Here is a 23,572-nt window from a genome sequence, read left to right as displayed (position 1 = left end):
GTGATGTTTAGAGAGGTAAATAAAGAATTACAACGTTAACTAAGCAATAGCAAGCATTCAAATTGTCAAACGATCGTTCGGGTCTGTGTTGCCAAATACCACCATTGCAGCAAGCCTCTGCCACCTCATTTCGCGTGAAATTTGGGCGTTTTTACGCAAGAGACATTCAACCAAGGGTTAATTAGGTAGATAAATCGTCAGTGTTATATTTTCTACATTTAAAATTGATGGAAACGAATTTGACGTAAAATTGCAGGCGATGATAAGTCATATCTGGCAACTCCTTCTTTACTGCCTCCCCTCCCACGGTGGCGGCCGGCCAGGCCACTGTTTCCTCCTCCCATACACATTTAACGTCAAACTTAGGCGTAATTACGCTAAGGTACATTCAGCCAAAGGTACGTATACCATCCCTGTTCATGCACTTGCTACATTTGAAAGGGAACAAAGGAATTTGACGTTAAATACCAGTGAAATGTGGCAAGCCTTCTTTCCCAGGGTTACAGCGGCCGCCAACACTCCCATCCTCTAACGTCAAATTAGGGCGTTATTACGCTAAAGAATATTCAACTAACAGTAAATACGAAAATCAACATTTCTCGGGATTTCTAGGGGAATTTCTAGGGGAATTTCTAGGGGAATTCCTAGTAGGATTTATAGTTGGATTTCTAGTAGTTTTTTTAGTTTGATTCCCAGTAGGATTTCTAACGAATTTTTAGTAGGATTTCTAGGGGAATTTCTAGTAGGATTTCTAGCGGAATTTACAATATTTATAAGGGAATTTCTAGTAGAAATTCCAGGAGAATTTCCAGGGGAAATTCCAGGGGGAAATTTCTAGGAGATGTCTAGGGGAAACTGTAGGGAATTCCTAGGGAAATTTCTAAGGAAATTTCTAGGGGATTTCTATGGGAATTTCTAGTAGAATTCTAGTATGATTTCTAGTAGGATTTCTAGGGGATTTCTAGTGGGATTTTTAGGTGATTTTTTTTTTTTTTTTTTTTATTAAGTTATGAGGTACATCTGCATTAGTGCAGCTACCCTAGACTATATGAAGTGGAGTACAGTGTGTCAAAAAAGCTAACTAGGTGATGCTATAAAATCCCCATCACACAGGATGGTTAGTCATACAGAGGCATGTGATTAGCGGTCTACACTGGCAGACTCCGGATGCATTTTGAGGATATCAACAACACAAGATTGAATAAGGTAGCAGTGGTAATACAAGTCCCCATCTCGCAGGATGGTTAGTCATACAGAGTCATGTGTTTAATAGCCTGCACAGGCAAATTTTGGGTATACTGTGAGGATATCTTCAAGAATACGAGAGTGAATAAAGTAATTGCAAAGCTCCAGGTACCTCATGCCAACTGGTCTGAAAGGTCTAATAATTGGGCATTCAGTGATGTAGTGCGGGAGATCATGCCGTAGTTCCTGCTCACAGAGTTTGCAACTGGAGTGCTCAGGATTGGGAGACCCGTCACCTGCAGCCACCTGCCACAGGTAACGGTAACCCAACCTGATCCTTGCAACCACTGTGTCGCACAGTCTAGTGGACGTTTTGTGCTGTCCATAGATGTAGGTTTCAGATCTGAACAAATCATAGCTTTTTATACTAGTACTTTCAGGTCGTTGGGAGTCAGTAAGTTCTTTCCTATCAGATCTGAATGTTTGGACCAATACAGTTTTGACAGCAGAGATGGGGATACCTAGATCTAATTCAACTTCAAACTTGTTACACGCTAATTTGGCTGCAATGTCTGTCTCATTATGATGGGTTATATTTATGTGTGAAGGTATCCATACAAAGGAGATTCGAGACGCTTTACTCTGTGCATCAATTAGGTCATTTATAATTGGGAGTATGAGGTTCTTGCTGTCGATCTTCCAAGAGAAGTTTTCGATTGCTTGAAGAGCAGACTTTGAATCGCAGAATATTATTCCTCCTCCAATATTTTTTAATGTGCTGGTTGCTAAATGTAATGCTGCTAGTTCTGCTTGTGTGGAGGTCAGCCAGTTGTTTAGCCTGACACTGACAGACTTTGTGCAAATATTATTTCTATAGAACCTACATGCCGGTGCAGTCCGTCCAGTAGAAGACTGGACTGAGCCGTCGGTGTAGACACAGTGCTCGTGAGATCTTAGACTCTCGATGGAGGAGGCAATTGTTTCAAGAGTGACAGCTTTGAGTAGAGCAAGATTCTCATTATCTTTCTTGGTGACAGGTGTGTATGATACTTGAATGGTGGGGTACAGATAAAGAGGAATATCAGAGACTGGTAGATTGCACTTAAAAGGAATGTTAAGTTTAATGAGATTGTAAGCATTGTTTCTCAGCCAATTATCATAAAAGGAGTGAGTTGGTATGTCGGCACCAGTCAAAAGGGTGTTAACAGCACTAAATAATTTGTCTCTGAGCAATGTAGGAGATGTAGGATCTCTCATGACTTTAAGACAGAAGGTAGTGTTAACTTGCATTATTCTCTCTAGTATGGTTGGAAACTTCAGTTCTTCCCTCATGTTGATGATTCTTGTGCATCTTGGGGCACCAAGAATTATCCTCATGGCCTCGTTCTGTATTACTTCAAGTTTGTCCAACACAGAGGAGGGGAAATTAATTAAGTGCAGAGCATTATAATCAACGAGAGATCTAACAAACATCATATAGAATAGTCTAGCATATTTAATATTGATACCAATATTCTTACCAGTAAGTGTTCTCAATGGTTTTAGTCTTTCTTTTAACCTACGGTGTAGATCATTTACAATGTCACTGTTAATACCAACTCCAAGGTATTTGTGCTGCCCACACGTTTCAATGTTCTGGCTGTTGACCTTGAAAGCTATAGGGACATGAGTTTTCTCTTTGGGATGGAGAACTCTGGATTTAGTTATAGAGATAACAAGACCACATTCAATGCTTTTAGCAGCGAATGAATCAAGTAGAGCTTGCAGTCTAGTTTGGGAATTTGCAACAATGCATATATCATCGGCATAACAAATAACGGCTTCGTCAGGTAGTGTGGGAATATCAATTGTTAATTTGTGCATCAGAACATTGAACAGTGTGGGACTTAGCACTCCACCCTGGGGTGTACCCAACTCAAAGGGTGCACAGAGTTTACTTTTGACCCCCTTGAAAAGGACTGAGGCGGTTCTGTTACTCAGGTACCCCCTGAGCCATGTCAACAGTCTTCCCTTAACTCCAAAAGAGGCTAGCTGTTCTAGGATTATTTCTTTGTTTGCTGTATCAAAAGCAGTTTGGAGATCAATAAATGCCGCCTGAGAGTTTGGTCCCCCTCTGATAAAATACTCAGCAAAGCAAGTTTGTGTGCTTCTTCCAGGAAGGAAACCATACAGGTTAGGGGCAAGGTGGGGCTTGATTTGAAACATTAGTCTGTCGAGAATAATTCTCTCAAGAACTTTGCACATGCACGACGTCAGAGAAATGGGTCTAAATTTTTGTGAATTAGGCTTGGGTATGGGTATTATGAGTCCCTGTGTCCAGCGGTCAGGTAAAACACCCTGCCTTAGACTTTGATTAAACAATTCTAGCAAAGGGCTATTTGGCAGCTCAGCAAGTACTCTCATGGTGTTGTATGTGATGCCATCCTCTCCAGGAGAGGTAGCCTTACCTTTCTTGAGTGCATTTTTAATTTCAAAGGGGGTTATGCCATAGTTATCATCAGGCCCTATTTCACTACAGGCAATTTCAATATTGAAGTTACGATTTATTTTAGTACTAGCCAGATAGTTTTGCACATCTAGGGGCAGGCTGCTTATACTAGCAGTGCTTGCATATTGCTGAAGCAGCATGTCGGCATAGTCTACAGGTGAATGGTGATCAAGTTGACGACTGCTAGGACGAGAAATCTTTTTAATTTTATTCCACATTTGGGATGAGGATGTTGCATGATTGATGCCTTTTAGGTGATTTCAAGTAGGACATGTTGTGGAAATTCTACGGGAATTTATAGGGGATTTTCTAGAGGAATTCCTATGGGATTTAAAGGGGAATTCCCAGTAGGATTTCTAGTAGTTTTCTAGTAGGATTCCCAGTAGGATTTCTAGGAGATTTTTAGTAGGATTTCCAGGTATCGGATTTGGGATGTTTGGGATATTTTGAAAACTGCAGGGGGGTTTGGCCAAAATGTGACCCACCGCCGCTTTCAGTAATTGGCATATTTTCGGTATAAAAAGTCGGAATTTAAAAATGCGAATACGTGCAGAGGGCCAGAATTTGGCTTCAAAATATGGCACAGGTATCGGATTTGGGATGTTTGGGATATTTTGAAAACTGCAGGGGGGTCTGGGCAAAATGTGACCCACCGCCGCTTTCAGTAATTGGTATATTTTCGATATAAAAAGTCGGAATTTCAAACTGCGAATACGTGCAGAGAGCCAGAATTGGGCTACAAAATATTGCTCAGGTATCGGATTTGGGATGTTTGGGGTATTTTGTAAACTGCAGGGGGGTTTGGGCAAAATGTGACCCACCGCCGCTTTCAGTAATTGGCATATTTTTGGTATAAAAAGTCGGAATTTCAAACTGCGAATAGGTGCAGAGAGCCAGAATTGGGCTACAAAATATGGCTCGGGTATCGGATTTGGGATGTTTGGGATATTTTGAAAACTGCAGGGGGGTTTGGGCAAAATGTGACCCACCGCCGCTTTCAGTAATTGGCATATTTTCGGTATAAAAAGTCGGAATTTCAAACTGCGCATCCACAGGTCTAAACAAGAACCCTCAGATCTAAACAAACACCCACAGGTCTAAACAAGCACCCACAGGTCTGAACAAGCACCCACAGGTCTGAACAAGCACCCACAGGTCTAAACAAGCACCCACAGGTCTGAACAAGCACCCACAGGTCTGAACAAGCACCCACAGGTCTAAACAAGCACCCACAGGTCTGAACAAGCACCCACAGGTCTAAACAAGCACCCACTAGTCTAAACAAGTACCCACAGGTCTGAACAAGCACCCACCGGTGTAAACAAGCACCCACAGGTCTAAACAAGCACCCACTAGCCTAAACAAGCACCCACAGGTCTGAACAAGCACCCACCGGTGTAAACAAGCACCCACAGGTCTAAACAAGCACCCACTAATCTAAACAAGCACCCACTAATCTAAACAAGCACCCACAGGTCTGAACAAGCACCCACCGGTGTAAACAAGCACCCACAGGTCTGAACAAGCACCCACAGGTCTGCACAAGCACCCACAGGTCTGCACAAGCACCCACAGGTCTGCACAAGCACCCACAGGTCTGCACAAGCACCCACAGGTCTAAACAAGCACCCACAGGTCTGCACAAGCACCCACAGGTCTAAACAAGCACCCACAGGTCTGCACAAGCACCCACAGGTCTGAACAAGCACCCACAGGTCTGCACAAGCACCCACAGGTCTGCACAAGCACCCACAGGTCTGCACAAGCACCCACAGGTCTGCACAAGCGCCCACAGGTCTGCACAAGCACCCACAGGTCTGCACAAGCACCCACAGGTCTGCACAAGCACCCACAGGTCTGCACAAGCACCCACAGGTCTGCACAAGCACCCACAGGTCTGAACAAGCACCCACAGGTCTGAACAAGCACCCACAGGTCTGAACAAGCACCCACCGGTCTGCACAAGCACCCACAGGTCTGCACAAGCACCCACCGGTCTGCACAAGCACCCACCGGTCTGCACAAGCACCCACAGGTCTAAACAAGCACCCACAGGTCTAAACAAGCACCCACAGGCCACAGGAAATCTGCAGAACAATGTTATTTAGGTATGAGAGACCGTTGTTGCTGGGTGCCCTCTGCAATTCTCCGGGTGCCTAACTTGTTTAGGCAGTTTCATCCGGAGGACGAGGTGCACGGGGGTCAGGTGAGATGGGCTTCAGTCCGTCATCTCGGGTCTCAGGTGATCTCGTCTTCCGGTAGCCGTCTCGTGGGGGCTAGACATCAGTGCTGAGGGACCTAGAGAAACAATTCTCTAACTGGAATAAATGCTGTTACTGGGACAATAGGCATAGTTTGTTGCCTTTGTGGGGATCTCGTCCAAGGCTGTCAGTCGTAGGCGAAACAGTTTTCCTGCTAGCCTCCCCCATCTAATGAGACGCGAGAGTGTGTAACGATGCCATTCCCCTTAACTCTAACGAGCGGTGAACAACCAAGCAGCAGTTTTCGCAGAAATGCCACACCAAGTTAGGGATACTGAACCCATCCTCTCCTGGGTTAGGATTTTTACGTGAATTTCTAGTAGAAAATGTTCCAGTGTACTTGTATGTACAATACAGTACAATACTTTGTGTTGTAGTTCACTTTTCTTTAATGTATTATACTGTACTGGTGTGCACTCTGCTGCACTATACTATACTTTACTGTTGTGTAATGTACTGCACCTTGTACTGAAATGTAGTGTATTGTATCCTGTACTGTAGGCTCTACTGTACTGTACTGCATTGTCCTATAGTGTATTGTACTATACTCTATTGAACGGTAGTGTAGTGTATTGTATCTTGTACTGTAGGCTCTACTGCACTGTCGTATAGTGTATTGTACTATACTGTATTGAACGGTAGTGTACTGTATTGTAGGGTAGTGTACTATAATGATTTGTACTGGAATGTAGTGTATTGTACCGTGTATTTTACGGTACTGTATCTAACCTTACCTAGCTTACCGTAGCCTAGTCCAGTGTAGGCTAGGTTGCTTAGCTTAGCTTAACATACCATAATATAGCGTCAATCTCTAAAAAAGACTCACAAGAGTTCAAATGAATAAAGTGTAACACACAAGATCTTGATTATTCAAAATGAGTGATGACTTTGCATAAATGTGTAAAACACTATTTGAGTGCATGTTAAATATTCGTTATTACTAGTGGCAGTGTGCATGTATGGCTTAAATCACGTATATAAATATACATCGGTGTTGTTTCGAGAGTATAATAAACGGTTGGAAAGGTAATACTGCAATAAGAATGGTCGTTAGTGATACTAGAGCGTCAGTTGCCAAACACCGCCATTGCAGCAATCTCCTGTCTCCCCATCTGAGGTGAAATTTGTGCTGATTACGCGTTGTTACAATCAAGAGACAGTTATTTAAGTAGACAAAATTGTAATGGTGATGCCGTTGGTACATTTGAAAGGCAAGTAACGAAGTGTGATTGTACGGTAGTGTACTGTTGTGTCCTATAGTGTACTGTAGTGCATTGTAGTGTACTGCACTGCATTACACAGTTTTATTGTGTACCATAGTGTACTGTAGGGTACTGTACTTTTGCGTAGTATACAGTACTGTAGTGGATTGCACTGTACGGTACTGTAGTATACTATGCAATAATGTAGTGTACTGTACTGCACTGTACAATACTGTTTTGCAGTGTTCAGTAGAGTACAGTAGTATACTGTACTGTACTGTACCATCTACTATACTGTACCGTGTACTGTACTGTACGTAATTGTATTGTACTGTATTTACGTTACTGGACTATATTGTATTGTAGTGCATTGTAGTGTACTGAACTTTACCCTGGACTGTAGTCTGTAGAATACTGTATTGTACATGACTGAACTGTATATGACTGTATTGTACGGTATTGTAGTGTACTGTAGCCTTTACTCAAGTATGCTGTAGAGTATTATACTATAGGATACTGTAGTGTATTGTACTGTACTCTTTTGTAGTGAACTGGAGTGTAGTGAAATGTATCGTGTACAGTAGTAGAGCGTACTATACCGTACTGTACTCTTGTATACTGTAGTGTAGATTACTTTACTGTAGTGTATTATATTTTATTTTAGTGTACCGTACATTAATGTACTGTAGTGTATTGAACTGTACTGTATCCTTGATTGTAGTGTACAATACTGTACTGTATCCTGTACTGTACTTTAGAGTATTGTACGGTACTATACTGTAGTGTACTGTACTGTTATGTAGCGTACTGTACTGCAGTTGACTGTAGTGTACTGTACTGCAGTTGACTGTAGTGTACTGTACTGCAGTTGACTGTAGTGTACTGTACTGCAGTTGACTGTAGTGTACTGTACTATACGGTACTGTATTGTTTTCTATTGTACTGTAGAGTACTGTGCCCTTAGCCGTTCTGTATGGTACGGTACTGCATTTTATTGTTATGTATAGTACTGTACTGTATTGTACCGAACGGAACTTTATTCTAGAGTACTGTAATGTATAGTAGTGTAATGTATCGTAGCGTACGGAAGTGTACTGTACTATACTATACTGTACTGTGTTGTACTGTACTTACAGCTTGAATAACTATTTTTATTTATTTAATAATACTGATGTAATAATAAGTACTCCAAAGTCATCATTTGTGAGTGTAAAGTTAAACATTGTATTTCATACATTTGTTATGTGTATGTTTGTCATATATTGGGTATACATTTGGGTGTATATATTTAAGTTTCACAAAATAATTGTTATGAATCACTAGAGTATCCAATTAGGTTGAGCCGACCAATGAGAGTAGAGGTTGCGAGAAGTGACGTCAATTGAAAAATCGAAACGTGATTGGCTGTTGAGTCGACTTGGTGGGGAAAAATCGAAACGTGATTGGCTGTTGAGTCGACTTGGTGGGTGAGGCTCGACGTAACGTTTTTACCCCAGTATTGTCATAGTTGTGGTGTACAAGTTAGTGTTAGGGCGTGATGTTACTCTGAGCTGGTACCCCGTTACCCTTTGGGGTCGCTAGGGCTGACAGATCCCCTAGCTTACACTCATATTGTACACCCGCAAAACGCCAATACATAGGGTCAAAAATATATATTTTACAGCAGCCGTATATACCCTCTTTGGGGATTATACATCTATAGGCAGCTATTTTAGTGGTGACCTGTAATCAGTAAGAGATTTATAAATGTGTAGTGAATTGTAATGTTTGTTTTTCAGCGTTATTGTTAAGTGAATGAAGAAATGGTGGGAAGACGAGGCAATCGCGTGAAATGAGCCGACTGGTGATTTAGGAATGTGGAGGAGAGAATAAGGTTGTGGTGGACCGATGAATCAAGTCAGTGGCGAGCAGAAGGTGGTGGCAGATGTCCCGGTTTGGCAAGATGTGCTGCGTGAGTTAGCATCTATGATGGCGGTATGAGTTTAAGGCAAGTAGTTATTGAATGTCTAGTGTAAGTTTAGAGGCGTGGTAATATTGTAATAGGATAGCGTAGTAAAGTGAGACTGAAGTGGTTAATAGTATTAGGTGCTCAGTGTGTCGAGGCCACAAGTAACAGCTGCAAAACTCGTTGACTCTCTAGGTGGGATCTATGCTTTTAAGTGGCATTAAAAATTGGGAGCATGAAATAAGTTTAGTGAAAGTACATGTTGCAATTAAAGGTATGGTATAGGCATGATTTAATAATTTATATTGATAACATGACGTTGCCTTGTTGCAGGTAATAGCGGACAGATTGGCAGGACCCCTGGGCTGTCTGGAAGAACACGGAGACGCTTCAACTGCCCTATTCGTGAAGACTTTGCAGTAAGTGTGTGACTAGTCTTGTAGAAGAATCGTGGGGATAGGTTGGAGGTTGGGCCACGTTACTAGTCTAAAGGTGTTGGTTGTCGTGTGTAGCAGTAAGTATATTGGTGTTGAGTTGATTTTGTAGTGTTATGAGAATTGTGTACTAGGAAGAGATGTCCCTGGAGAAGTAAGCGGGAATGTGTGGTGATATAGGTATTAGTAGGTAGTTGTTTAGCAGTTAATGTTGGCTAGGCAGAAGTGTAACAGGAAATGAGACTGAGGGGGTTAAATTTGCGGGATGACTAAACCCCGAGGAGGGAAAAAATTGCGTTTAGCACTGCAATTGTATGTATAAGAAACGGTTAGTTTTGAGGTTGGTTGGGTGTGGTTTGTCATGGTTGCGGTTTGAATGAATTGTATATAAAAGTAGGACTCGTCAGAGGTTGAAAATGTGTTTTGCTAGTATAAAAAAATTAAAAAGTTATAATTATAAAGTTAAAATAGAGAACTATTGGCCGAATATCAAATAAATGGATTTAAACTATTTCAGATATATTAGACGAGGAGGGGGAGTAGCCATATATGTTAAGGACAATTTGAAATGTAGTCTCAAAGAGGAAATCAAAACTGAGCCCCACAAAACTATTTGGATACAATTAAACGAAAACAAATATTATAATAGGAGTTATATATTGGCCACCAAACTTTAGACAGAATAGAAGCAAAGCATCTATGGGATGAAATATCTAGAGCATCTAGATCTAACAGTATTTGTCATAGGTGACTTTAATTTTAGTGGAATAAACTGGGTGAACAAAACAGGGAATAATGAAGCAGAAGATTTTCTAGAATTAATTGATTGCTTTCTTACGCAACACAGTAAGGAACCAACGCGGGGAAATATTTTAGATTGTGTTAACTAACAGGGAAACACAAATTAAGTACATGGGAATAGGGAGTGAGCTAGGGAACAGTGATCATAAAGAAATCAGATTTAGCATAGAATGGAATAGATCTGTAGGAGAAAATTCTGTTAAAAGTGCCTGATTTTCGAAAAGCTGATTTCAATAGCCTAAGAAATTTTTTGGGTCAAAAAGATTGAAATGTCTTGGGGATGGGGTGTGGGCTTCCTTGGCATAGGAAGCATAGGGCATAGCTTCCTGGGCATAGACTTCCTTGACCCTCGGCTCTCCCTCTGACTTGGTCCTCTCTCATTCCTGTTAATCCACTCCATATTTCCTGTATTACAAGTGATGTGGAAAGCATGGTTTTTTTTATATTGCAGAATGGTGACTGATAGGGGCTACTGTGTGATGCTTTCATACTAATCCAGACCCACTCAAATGCACCTGCTATATTTAGATCAACAATACTGCTGATCTATGATTCATCCAGTGTCTAATGTCACTTAGTGGAGAGATTTAGCAAGAGGTCAGCAGAAGATCAACTTTTTCTAAATTCCATGTTGGCGATCACAGCAAAAATGGTCAAAAAATTTTCATTTGCTGAGATTGCAATTCAGTAGAACTCCATTAACACTGACTGATGCCAGAATCTAATACATCCATATCAGCCTGGATAGCTCCAGGGAGCCTCTGGCTCTCGCCCAGAAAATGTTTCATTACATTCAATTTTTTTGTACCCTGTCTGTAAGACATTGTTTTCTGCAGATAAAATAACTATTTGGTATTTCTGAACATCATTCTCATAAATTTCTGCTCTGTTTAATTGAAGCCTTTTTATTTCAGCCATCCAACTATTATGAAGCTAAATGAGCTACGTAACGGCAATCCACGATCAGCAGAACTCGCTGCCAAACAGGTAAGTGGGAGGGATGAGGTTTGATGCAAATGACAGATAAGGACACACTTTAAAAGGATTCAGTATAAGTAGACAAATAAACACATAATTTAACAGGAGCATCTCTAAGCAGTAGCGTATATACTAAGCCTTTAGGATTATGCCTAAACAGTAGGAGTGAGTGCTTCCAAAGACACAAAGCCAGTGTTCTAAACACTTATATTCGTCGAGTCCCTTACCCACTGCTCAGAATGGAGCAACGTCAGTAGGGAGTTTGAAAGTTAACTGAAGTGTTGGTGAACAATGGATATAGCAACAAAGAAATAAACGCGACATAAGATGACACCTGGACCAGGTACAATCCTGAACCTAGAACAGAAACCATAACACCTCCAATAATATCATTACAAACCAACTATGCACAGTGAACATAAAGAGAAAAGAATAATAAAAGAAATAATTCGTGAAGGAGCACAAAGCACAACTCCTAACCAAAACAGACCTAATCATATTATATACAGTAAACAAAGAAGTCTACCGACCTCCTCATTAAAACCTTTAAGCTGCTAACTGTTAATACCTGACATACTCCCCATGTGCTCAAGAAAAAAAATAGTTCCGATTTTTGTTTTTCTTATGACATTGTTAATTAGCTTTCAGGATATACAAAAATCCAATTAAAGTCTCTAGCTCTTGTGGTTTAGCTGTAGTGAGCTGGTGAGGTTGCATAATTTTAGGTAAAATGAGTCGAGGTACTCACCTAGTTGTGTTTGCGGGGGTTGAGCTCTGGCTCTTTGGTCCCGCCTCTCAACCGTCAATCAACAGGTGTACAGATTCCTGAGCCTACCTTACCTTGAGGTGCTTCCGGGGCTTAGCGTCCCCGCGGCCCGGTCGTCGACCAGGCCTCCTGGTTGCCGGACTGATCAACCAGGCTGTTGGACGGGGCTGCTCGCAGCCTGACGTATGAGTCACAGCCTGGTTGATCAGGTATCCTTTGGAGGTGCTTATCCAGTTCTCTTGAACACTGTGAGGGGTCGGCCAGTTATGCCCCTTATGTGTAGTGGAAGCGTGTTGAACAGTCTCGGGCCTCTGATGTTGATGATTCTCTCTAAGAGTACCTGTTGCACCTCTGCTTTTCAACGGGGGTATTCTGCACATCCTGCCATGTCTTCTGGTCTCGTGTGATGTTATTTCTGTGTGCAGGTTTGGGACCAGCCCCTCTAATATTTTCCACGTGTAAATTATTATGTACCTCTCCCGCCTGCGCTCAAGGGAGTACAGTTTTAGGCTCTTTAGTCGGTCCCAATAGTTTAGATGTTTTACTGAGTGGATTCTAGCAGTAAAGGATCTCTGCACGCTCTCCAGGTCAGCAATTTCTCTAGCTTTGAAAGGGGCTGTCATTGTGCAGCAGTACTCCACTCTAGAGAGCACAAGTGTTTTGAAAAGTATCATCGGTATAGCATCTCTAGTGTGAAAAGTTCTTGTTATCCAACCTGTCATTTTTCTTGCAGTTGTGACGGCTACTTTATTGTGTTCTTTAAAGGTAAGGTCTTCCGACATGAGTACACCCAGATCCTTTACATTGCCTTTTCGTTCTATGTTATGATTTGCCTGGGTTTTGTACGTGGTTTCTGTTTATATATTTTAATTTTTTCCATAGCGCATGAGCTTGAACTTATCTTCGTTAAACACCATATTATTTTCTGTAGCCCATAGAAAGACCTGATCTACATCTGACTGGAAGTTTGCCGTGTCCTCTGTTGCCTACTCTCATGAAGATCCTAGTGTCATCTGCAAAGGATGATACAGTGCTATAGGTTGTGTTCTAGTCTATGTCCGATATGAGGATGAGAAAAAGTACTGGAGCAAGCACCTGTCCCTGGGGGACTGAGCTCTTCACGGTTGATGGGCTGGATTTTATTTTGTTGACTATTACACATTGGGTTCTGTTGGTCAGGAAATTGTAGATCCATCTGCCTATTTTTCCGGTAATTCCTTTTGAACGCATTTTATGTGCAATAACACCATGGTCACATTTATCAAAAGCTTTTGCGAAATCTGTGTAAATTACATCAGCGTTTTGTCTGTCTTCAATAGCATCTAATGCCATATCATAGTGGTCCAGCAACTGCGACAGGCAAGAGCGCCCTGTTCTGAAACCATGTTGTCCGGGGTTATGGAGATGCTGTGATTCCATGTATTTTGTGATCTTACTTCTTAGTACTCTCTCAATTTTTATGATGTGCGATGTTAGTGCTATCGGTCTGTAATTTTTTTGCCTCTGCCTCCCCCTCCCCACTCAGCTCGTTGTCGCCGTGTGGGGGCTTAGTGGACGGCTGCCGGAGTGTGATGCTCCTTGGGACAGTCCTCTGTCCTTTCTAGCCTTGTGCTCCTGCTGCCGTCCTCCAATTCTACTGGGCATCTTTTCCTTTTCCTTCTTTTTCGTTTTTCTCCCCCCTCTTCTCCTATCTGCTTGCCGTTTCCTGCCGACCTTTTGCTCGTTCTGGTTCTTCCCTTGGACTTCTTTTATTTTGACGCCCGGGTGCTTGAGGAGGCATACTCTTGCACCCGTAGAACTGTAGTACCCGACGTCGAGAGCGAAGGGAACCTTTTATTGTCAATCCCCCTTTCGTCACTGAACCCGATCTCGACGGACTGTCGGTTTCTTAAGGTGACGTTTGTGGGGCGTATACTCACGACGCACCCCTAGGAGGCCCCGGCAAGATCGGCGATAGCTTCTTGTTGGGTGTCCTGCCTCTAATTGTGGCTCCATGGTGGGTGTGGGGGCACATTCGTGAATGAATTCTTTTTTCGTCATGATGATAACCCCTGTTTCGGCTGCTTCTGGTGTACCTTCTCAGGCTCATGGGGTGGGCGACCAAGCCCCCGAGTCGGTCCGTATTGGAAGACCGGGCTCTGTAGCCTCCGCTGCATTGGGCCCCGACCTTGCTCCTCCTTTGGCCTCTCTGACTCCTTCCCCTGGCTCCCCTCCCTCCTCTGTGGTTGGGTCGAGCCCCAAGCCCCCAGTGGTGACTACCTCGTCCCCCTGGCGCGGCTCCTTCTCTAGTTGTAACTACTGCGCCTTTTTTTTGAGATATATACAAGAGTTGTTACATTCTTGTACAGCCACTAGTATGCGTAGCGTTTCGGGCAAGTCCTTAATCCTATGGTCCCTGGAATACGATCCCCTGCCGCGAAGAATCGTTTTTTCATCCAAGTACACATTTTACTGTTGCGTTAAACAGAGGCTACAGTTAAGGATTTGCGCCCAGTAAATCCTCCCCGGCCAGGATACGAACCCATGACATAGCGCTCGCGGAACGCCAGGCGAGTGTCTTACCACTACACCACGGAGACTGCTTTTAACCCCTCTCTCTGGGGGTTCTCACCGCCGTCCTCGTCACGGCCGCCCTCGCTCGATTCCTTCCAGTTCTGCTACCTATCAAGCCTTGTTTGGTCCCGCGTCGTGGGCCAAATATTTTGATCTCCTCCCTCTTGATTCTGCGCCTCCTGACGATTTCTCCCTCCATCGACATCTCGTTGATTCCGTGGATGCCTCCATTACTTTCAACCCCACTCGTCTCGGTACACGTGTCGTTGCTGCTCCTTCTCAGGATGCTGCTTCCCGCTTGGCTGCCTTATCCTGCCTTGGCGAGACCCCTGTTCGGGGTCTCGAAGAACGCTCAGTTGAATGCCAGTGTTGGCACTATTTTGCTCCCGCCCCATGTTGCGACCGGTGTTCGGGACCTGCGCGACTGCCACGACGATATTCGACATATCCTCGCTGCCCAGGGCCATTCTATTCTCCAGGTGGACACGTTTACTCGTCCCCCTCGTGGTAGTCGCCGTCAACCCCTCCGGGTTGTGAAGATTACCTTTGATGGTAGGACCCTTCCACCCTCTGTCATTCTTGCTGGTGCCAGGTGCTCTGTCCAAGAGTACATTCCTTCTCCTCGGCTCTGCAACAAGTGCTGGAGGTTTGGGCATGGTGCCCTCCGCTGCTCCGGGACTGTCTCTCTGTCCTTTGTGTGGTGGCGAAGGTCACCAAGTCGGAGTGCACTTCTCCCCAGGCTCGTTGCCTCAACTGCGGTGAGGCCCATCCTACCTTCTCCCGTGCGTGTGTCCATTACAAGCTTGAGGCAGCCGTCCTCAACTTGAAGCACCGGGAGCGTTTATCTTTTCCTGAGGCGAGACGCCAGGTTCGCCGGCTCCCGCCTTATGCTAATATCTCTTATGCTCGCGTGTTGCGCTCTTCCTCTCCTCGTTCTTCCCGCCTTCCTCAGACTCACAACCGTTTCCGGGCCTTGGACCCTGATGCGCCCACTGCCCCCTCCTCTGTTCCTTTGGGTTCTCTCCCGAAGGATCCTCCTGGTCCTCTGTCCGGGGTTCCCCTTCCTTCTACCCGGTCTGTCATGTCTCCTGTGTCTTCTTCCTCGTCCCCCTCCGATCCTCCTTCCCATCCTCTTCCTCCATCTATCGGCTCTCCCCACCGCCTGTCGGTGCGGGCGGATGTCCATCGCTCTCCTAGCGGCCGTCGTGTGTGCTCTCGTTCGGCTTCTCCTGTTGAGACACTGGAATCCGTTGCCCGGTACGTAGTTGCTGGGACACCGGTCTCTTTGTCAGAAGCGTAAGCCTGGCTCCTCTCCTTCCTCTTCCCCGGCGGGTAAGAAGGCTTCGCTTTCTTCCTCAGCTCCTACGTCTGGTTCTGTTGCTCCTTCCCCTCCCGTTTCAGTGCTTGCGCCCCCTGTTCCTGCTATGGAGGTTTCTTTGGCCCCTGCTTCCCTTTCGGTTGCTGCTCTTGCTGGGGTGCGCTCCCCTCTTTCTACTCCCCCTCTTCCTGCTGCTGTCCTTGACTGCTCCTCTCCGTTGTCTCCTCCTCTTCCTCCTCCTCCTCCTCCTGACCCCGCCCGCCCCCCTATGATCTGTTCTCCCGTTTCCTTCCCTCCGTCTTTGCTCAGTTTACCCATGCCCCCTAATCCTGACTTTGCTGACCCTGATCCCGACCCTGATATTCTTTAACGTGCTCTGTTGCTCTTTCGCCTTGGTTTCTTCCTTGTTCTCTGGTTTTGTCCTTTCTCTTCTCGTCGCTGTCCATTCTTCAATGGAACGTTCGAGGTTATTACGCCAATTTCCTCGAACTCCAACTTCTGATTTCGCGGTTTTCGCCCCTTTGTGTCTGTCTCCAGGAGCCAATGCTTGGTGCTCGTCCTGGTCGTTTTCGTGGCTATTCCTTTCTCTCCCCCCCCCCCCAGCCATTGCTGGGGCTTCTAATTCTTCTGCTCTCTTGATTCGTGCTGATGTTCCCTTTGTTCCTTTACTTTTTCCTTCGCCTCTCCATTGTTCTGCTGCTCGTATCTTTGTGGGGAAATGGTACACAGTTTGTTCCATTTATCTCCCCCCGAGTGTCCCGCTCTCTCTTCCTGATTTGAAACACCTCCTAGACTCCTTGCCGGAGCCTGTGCTCCTGCTGGGTGACTTCAATTGTCGTCATTCCCTTTGGGGTGACGTTCTGACGAATACCCGGGGTCGCCTCCTTGAGCCGTTTCTCCTCTCTTCTTCCCTGTCTCTTCTGAATTCTGGTGAGCCCACTCATTTGGACTCTCGGACTCGCACCCTTTCTTGTCTTGATCTTTCTCTCTGCTCTTCTTCTCTTTACTTAGATTTCACGTGGCAGGTTCTTGATGACCTCCATGGAAGTGATCATTTCCCCATCCTTGTTTCCTTTTTCTCTTTTCGCCCTTCCCTCTCTTTCCCTAGGTGGCAGTTTGCTAAGGCAGACTGGACCCTATTTACCCTCAGTGCTGCTCTCTCTGACCTCTCCCTTCTGCCTCTCTCTCTCGCGCTCTCCTCCTTTTTCATGACACTGTCTTCAACGCTGCCCTCCGCTCTACTCCTCGCTCTTCCTCTCTGGGTCCGCGGAAGTGCGTTGCCTGGTGGAATGCGGACTGTGCTCGGGCTGTCCGCTGTAAGCGTGCAGCCTGGAAGAGGCACCGCCGTAGGCAGACGACCGATTCTTTTCTTTTCTTTCGGAAAGCGAGTGCGGTGGCCCGTAGGGCCATCCGTACAGCCAAACGTGAATGTTGGGCATCTTATGTCTCAACAATTACGTCCGAAACCCCTCTGGCCCAGATCTGGAAGCGTATCCGCAAGATAGCGGGTAAGTTCGTTCCCGATGTTTCACCGGTCCTTCACCTCCATGATACTCTTGTGGCGGACCCGTTGCAGGTCGCTTCCGAACTGGGTTCCCACTTTTCTTCTGTTAGCTCTGGTCTTCATCTTCCCCAATCTTTCCTTCTTCGTAAACCTGTCCTTGAGTCTCGTCCTTTAGATTTCTGCACTCATCTTCAGCTTCCCTATAATGATCCCTTCTCTCTCTCTCTGAACTTCGTTCTGCCCTGGCCCTCTGCGGTTCTACGGCGGCGGGCTCCGATGGTATTCATTATGAGATGCTTCGCCATCTCCCTCCGAGCACGTCTCAGTATTTACTGAGTCTGTATAATCGGATCTGGGAGTCGTCGTCAGTCCCTGAGGACTGGCTCGATGCCGTTGTCCTCCCTGTTCGCAAACCGGGGTCTCTGGGTACTTCCCCTAAGGACTTTCGCCCTATTGCTCTCACAAGTTGTGTCTGCAAACTCTTTGAACGTATGGTTAACGTTCGTCTGATGTGGTTCCTGGAACACCATCACCTCCTCTCCCCTTCTCAATTTGGTTTCCGCAAGTGCCGCAGCACGACAGATGTCCTGGTGAACTTGGTCTATATTCGTACTGCTTTTGCTGCGAAGACCTCCGTTGTTGGCGTCCTTTTTGACCTGGAAAAGGCTTACGACACCACTTGGCGTTATCATATCCTATCTCAACTTCATTCTTTTGGCCTTCGTGGTCATCTCCCTCTCTTTCTCCACAGCTTCCTCTCTCGTCGTTCCTTTCGGGTGCGCCTTGGTACCGCTCTCTCTCCCTCTTTTCAGCAATACGAAGGTGTGCCCCAGGGTAGTGTTCTGAGCACTACTCTTTTTCTGGTTGCCCTCAATGGTCTTCTTTCCTCTCTTCCTTCTGGTGTCTTCTCTGCTCTCTATGTCGATGATCTTACCCTTTGTTGTCAGGGTGATGATTCGCCTCTCCTTCAACGCCGGCTTCAGCTTGCAATTGATGCCGTGTCGTCTTGGGCCACAGATCATGGCTTCAAGTTCTCTACTTCTAAGACTTGTACCATGACTTTTACGCGGAAACGGGTTGTTCTTCGTCCCTCTTTGTCACTTTATGGTCATCCCCTTGAATACAAAGATTCCGCGAAGCTTTTGGGGTTATTCCTTGACACTCGTTTGTCTTGGTCTCCCCATATCTCTTACCTCCGTGTTGAGTGCTCTAAGGCCCTTACCCTCCTTCGGGTCTTGTCCCATACTTCTTGGGGAGCGGATAGGCGCACTCTCCTTGCTTTACATTCCTCTCTCGTCCCGTCTTAAGCTCGATTATGGTTGCCCTGCTTACTCGTCTGCTTCTCCTTCTACTCTTCGCCGTCTTGATGCTTTGCACCATACTGGGTTGCGCCTCAGTTCTGGTGCCTTTCGTTCGACTCCCATCCTTAGCTTGTATGTTGACACTGGCTTCCTGTCTCTCCAGGACCGCCGTGATCGCTACTGTCTTCGCTATCTTGTGCGGTCCTTGCAACATCCTTCCTCTCGCCTCTGTCGTGCTTTAACTTTTACCCCTCCTGCGGTTCCTGTTCCTCTTCACCAACTCCCTCTTTCTGTCCGGTTATCTCGCCTACAGGATTCTCTTTCCGTTCGTATTTCTGATGTTTCTAGTCGTGTTGTTCCTTCTTTGCCCCCGTGGAGGGTCCCTCTTCCGCGGTTTTGTACATCCTTGACCCGTATCACTAAAGCTTTTACCCCTCCTGCGGTTCTAAAACGCCTTTTCCTCGAGCACTTTTCTTCTCACTCCCGCTCCGTTTCTGTCTTCACCGATGGGTCTAAGTCAGCGGACGGTGTTGGCTACTGTTGTTTTTCCTGATCGCACTTATGTGTCGCTTGCCTCCTAGCATCTTACTAGCATCTTTACAGCGGAACTTTATGCTATTCTCTATGCTCTTCGTCTCCTGCTTTCTCGTTGTCAGTCTTCCTTTGTAGTTGTTGTTGACTCTCGTAGTGCCCTCATGGCTCTCGGGTCCTTTAATCCGGTTCATCCAGTAGTTGTCGAGATCCAGCATTGGCTGTTTCTCGTTCACTGTAAATTTAAGTCGGTTGAGTTTTGTTGGGTTCCCAGCCATATTGGTGTCTTTAAATGAGCGTGCGGATGCTGCCGCCAAGGAAGCTGTCCGCTCTTGTCCCATCTCTCGTAAAGGCATTCCGTATTCCGACTTTTACCCGGTTATCCATTCCTCAGTCCTTACCCGTTGGCAGGCTTCTTGGTTGTCTGTTACTGGTAACAAGCTACGTACTCTTAAATGTTGTTTCCTCGTGGCCGTCCTCCTTCCACCGTAACCGGCGGTGGGAAACAGCTCTGGCGAGGTTGCGTATTGGCCATACTCGCTTAACCCATGGTCACTTGATGGAGCGCTGCCCTGCTCCTTATTGTCCTAGTTGCATTGTCCCTCTTACGGTCGTGCATGTCCTTCTTGAATGTCCTGACTTCCAGGACGAGCGTGTGTCTTGCTTTCCGACCGCCCCTCGCGGTCACCTGTCCCTCGATAGAATTCTTGGTGACTCGGATACTTTTGATATCTTTCGCCTTATGCGTTTTTGTTCTCGTATTGGCATCCTTGGTGATATTTAGCGCCCTCTGATTATTTTGCGTATTTGATGGTGCTACATAGCCTTCCCGGTTTGGTGCCTTCTTTTGATAATTACTTACTTGCTGGTTTAAGGCAAACCTGTCGCACATCCGTAGCAGGTCATTTGCATGTGCCTGTTCATTTAAACTACTTCCTGGTATTCTTTCTGATATTACTGTATTAGCCAGGTGCTTCCATTTCAGGTGCCGTACGTTGAAGTGCCCAAGCAGGATGATGATCGGAGCTGGATTTGTGAGGTTTTCCAAGCAGTGTTCTATTTTCATTAGTTGGTCTTTAAACTGCTAAGGATTTGCCTCCGGTGACTTATATACAAGGACAATAACTACATTTAGAATCTCTTGATTATCAGCACTTCCACTATATCATATGAGGTGTTTAGCAGCTCAGTACAGATGAGTGTGTCTTTGATGTAGAGGCTGACCCCACCTTGAAGCCGGTGTTTCCTATCACATCTGAAAAGACTGTACTCTGAGATCCATATTTCACCATCATGGTAGTCCTTTGTGTGGGTTTCTGTTAGGGCTGCAAACACTGCATTTGCCTCATGAAGGAGACCATCAATAAAGTGAACTTTGTTGGATTTGCGTGTTTTTATACCCTGGATGTTGGCAAATATAAATGATGTTATCGTGTTAGTGGAAGTGCTGGAAGCCTTACTTGGTGTTAATATCTGAGGCTCTGGTAAGGAGGCCACTGTGTTTGCGTTCAGGGTGTGTTGTTTTGGAAGTGATTCGTCCAGTTTTGGTAGTAGGACGGGTGTTGTGTGGTGTCGTACCTGTGTGCTTGTTGATAATTTGTATTCCAGTCTTGTGGGTATCTCCGTTCCCCTCTGTAATCCTGTAGTGGTTCCATCTGGCTGTTCCTCTCCCTTATATTTACTACTGTTTCTGCCTTCCTCTAAAAAATTTCCAGTAGTGTCATATTGATCTTTCCGTCTATAACGCTGTGTACCTCTCACGTGGAATTCCGGACACTGAAGATTGTAGCCTTTTTTGTCCCTAATTGAAAATTGACATAATTTAGTGTGGAAGTATCTACACCCTGTTCCAAAACGGCATGTACCCCTCTCCAACATGTTCCTGCATTTTCGAGGATGCAGAAAATGGCATTTTGCTCCTAATTTTCCATATTTGCATATTAATTTAGCGTAGAATTTGCAAATGTGTTCCGGTTTTGCGTTTTTCAAGGTATTTATATCTGTGACTGTCTTGTCTACCTCTTTATTGGAGCCATCTGTTTTTCGTCCCAATTCCTTCATCTATGCACTCTGTTTCACTGTTGCTCTCATCGTTTATATTACCTGGCTCTGCAATATTGCTGTTATTTTGTACCACAATACCCTCTTCCTCTACACTACTGCTGCGGTTCTCTAAATTATCTGTTCCTGAGTTTTGGTCGTTATCCAATGTTGTCTTTTTCCAGTCCGCATATATCACTGATAGCCTGTCTTTGAATGATAATCCGACTCGAGAATGTTTTTCATCAGTTTAGTTATGTTCTCTAACATTAATGTCATCTTTGCAAACCCAGTAAATTCCTTGCCTTTTTGTGCATCCTGGAGCTAATTCTGTACAGCCCAGGTGAAATCTTATGTTACAGATGCAACACGTTACGCCTACGTTACGTTTTCCCAGTACTCCCGAACACTCGCCACACTTCTCCATTGTCTGATGTATTGTATTGTATTTGAGGTTCACTGTATGGATCACTTATTGATGTCAGTCCTTTTAACTCTTTATAAAATTATATGTATATATTTAATATTTATAATATTATGTATACCGTATATTTGTAATAGTATGTATGTTATTTTGTTCAAACTTTATGGCAGGTACTTAGCGTAGGGTAGCGAAGCTGGGCCCCGGTCGGTACAGGTGACCTCTTGTTGTCCCAGGTTGATGTCACCAGTTTCCAGTTACTCGATTTCTAACAACTGATGCCGCCTCTTGCCGCTATTCTATATTTCTAGTATTCTATATTTATAATATTCTATGCACGATTTTCCTTCACTTCCAACTTGTATGTTGTTGTGATACCCATTCTACTTCACTGTTATACGAATCACCGTTCACTATTTTTTCCTCATACACGCATGTACACAAAGCCTCGTGCACTGACTCACACGTGGTCTCCCGTTTATTCTCTATTTAACACAGTTCTATTGTTAATGACTATTTTCAATTTTCCAGCAGGTCACTATGCACTTTGTCTGTAATCAGTAATCCATGGCAGTAGTCCTAAGAAATCCCGGTTAATGTCACGATTTTAACGGAGCGCGCACGGTACGTCTTCCCCCTGACTCGACCTTCCACGACCTCGATCATACTTTCCACACAAATGATCAAAGTAGTTATTTATGTTGACTAAAAATCGACTTGAGAATGGTCCAGGATGGACCGAAACGTCATCTTCTAGTGTGTGGTCTGGTCAACATCATGTTCTTTGGTATCCAGAACATTTCTCATATTGTCAAATTTATTCTCGGCTTTAAGACAAAGCTGGTCATTGTAAAAATAATTAAATGTTAATGTAATTGTTTCTGAAATATCAGTCCCAACAAACATTCATTATCAGCTATAAGAAAAAACAAGTACCCTAGATTTACTTTAAAGATAGAAATATGAACAAATTGCATAAACTAATAGTAGCATTTTAATTTGTTAACTAAAAATGAAAGGAATATTGTGTGTGTGTGTACGTATATATGTGTATATATTTTGTGCCTGATAACCAGAACTGCACTACTTGGCCTAATATGCAAGGTCCGATTTGCCTAACAGGCAGAATGATTTTTGTAAATTTCAAATATTTCTTTCCAGATTGGTTCTTTTTTTACAATAATAATCTATTATATTAGGAACATGAATTACTGACTGTTAAGTTAGAATAGGTAAGGTCAAGTTTCTATGTTAATTTTGAATAAAAAAATATATCAAATATGTAATGTAAAACTATCATTCCATAAGGAAATTTTGTTTTGAAAAATAAAATTTCGGGAAACTTCTGCTTCTCAGATAACTTGGCCTATCAGGTATAACATATATATATGTATATATTGTACACACATATTTATTTTATTTATTTATATACAAGACGATACAATGGATCATTAAAGTACATATGCTGGTTGGTGAGTGATACAGTCTTACACAACCACTAGCATACATTGCTGTGTACTTTACTGTATATCATAGTCCTTGAATATTGGGAATTTCATTATTAAAAATACAATGTCCAATAAAATAATAGCTCAAATATAAAATATTGATGACTGCAAATACAAAATAAATTGTAATAACATTGATTTATTTTTAATGATCCTTCAGTGATAACCCATAAGAGTTAACACTAACTTTTGTAATTGTCTGTCAATTAACAAATTGTAAAAAAAAAATAATTAATTTTGTAATTGAAATATTTGCTACTGCAAATATTTATCTACCCAAACTTAAGAGGGCCACTAAAACTAGTGGCCTCAACGAGGACAGGAAGCCGGCAGATT

The 23,572-nt window shown here is 44.1% G+C and overlaps 1 protein-coding gene across 5 annotated transcripts; it reads left to right on the top strand.

The window, feature by feature from the left end:
- The first annotated feature begins 306 nt into the window (after positions 1 to 306).
- LOC123772642 (uncharacterized) lies at positions 307 to 23,372 on the top strand. 5 transcript variants are annotated; one of them, XM_069303401.1, is made up of 5 exons: positions 307 to 398; positions 8,915 to 9,110; positions 9,415 to 9,500; positions 11,231 to 11,303; positions 20,253 to 20,650. In XM_069303401.1, the coding sequence occupies exons 2-5, from the start codon at positions 9,024 to 9,026 to the stop codon at positions 20,334 to 20,336; spliced, it is 330 nt and encodes a 109-aa protein (XP_069159502.1). In that variant the 5' UTR covers positions 307 to 398; positions 8,915 to 9,023; the 3' UTR covers positions 20,337 to 20,650. The 5 variants fall into 5 exon arrangements, 4 of the variants coding, with proteins under 4 accessions (XP_069159502.1, XP_069159503.1, XP_069159506.1 ...); XM_069303402.1 differs by lacking the exon at positions 307 to 398 and adding an exon at positions 8,629 to 8,656; XR_006774688.2 differs by lacking the exon at positions 307 to 398 and having other exon boundaries at positions 8,635 to 9,123.
- Positions 23,373 to 23,572: the final 200 nt, after the last annotated feature.

This window comes from Procambarus clarkii, chromosome 50 (assembly GCF_040958095.1).
Source record: "Procambarus clarkii isolate CNS0578487 chromosome 50, FALCON_Pclarkii_2.0, whole genome shotgun sequence".
Taxonomy (NCBI): domain Eukaryota; kingdom Metazoa; phylum Arthropoda; class Malacostraca; order Decapoda; family Cambaridae; genus Procambarus; species Procambarus clarkii.
Note: the sequence above shows the minus strand (reverse complement) of the source record. Positions and strands in the feature narration are given on the sequence as shown.

Bases quoted from the DNA above. Each gene is read 5' to 3' on its own strand.
- LOC123772642 (XM_069303401.1), top strand. From the start codon at position 9,024: ATGAATCAAGTCAGTGGCGAGCAGAAGGTGGTGGCAGATGTCCCGGTT. The intron at 9,111-9,414 runs GTATGAGTTTAA...GCCTTGTTGCAG, and splicing joins AGTTAGCATCTATGATGGCG to GTAATAGCGGACAGATTGGC. The intron at 11,304-20,252 runs GTAAGTGGGAGG...CTTCCATTTCAG, and splicing joins CAGAACTCGCTGCCAAACAG to GTGCCGTACGTTGAAGTGCC.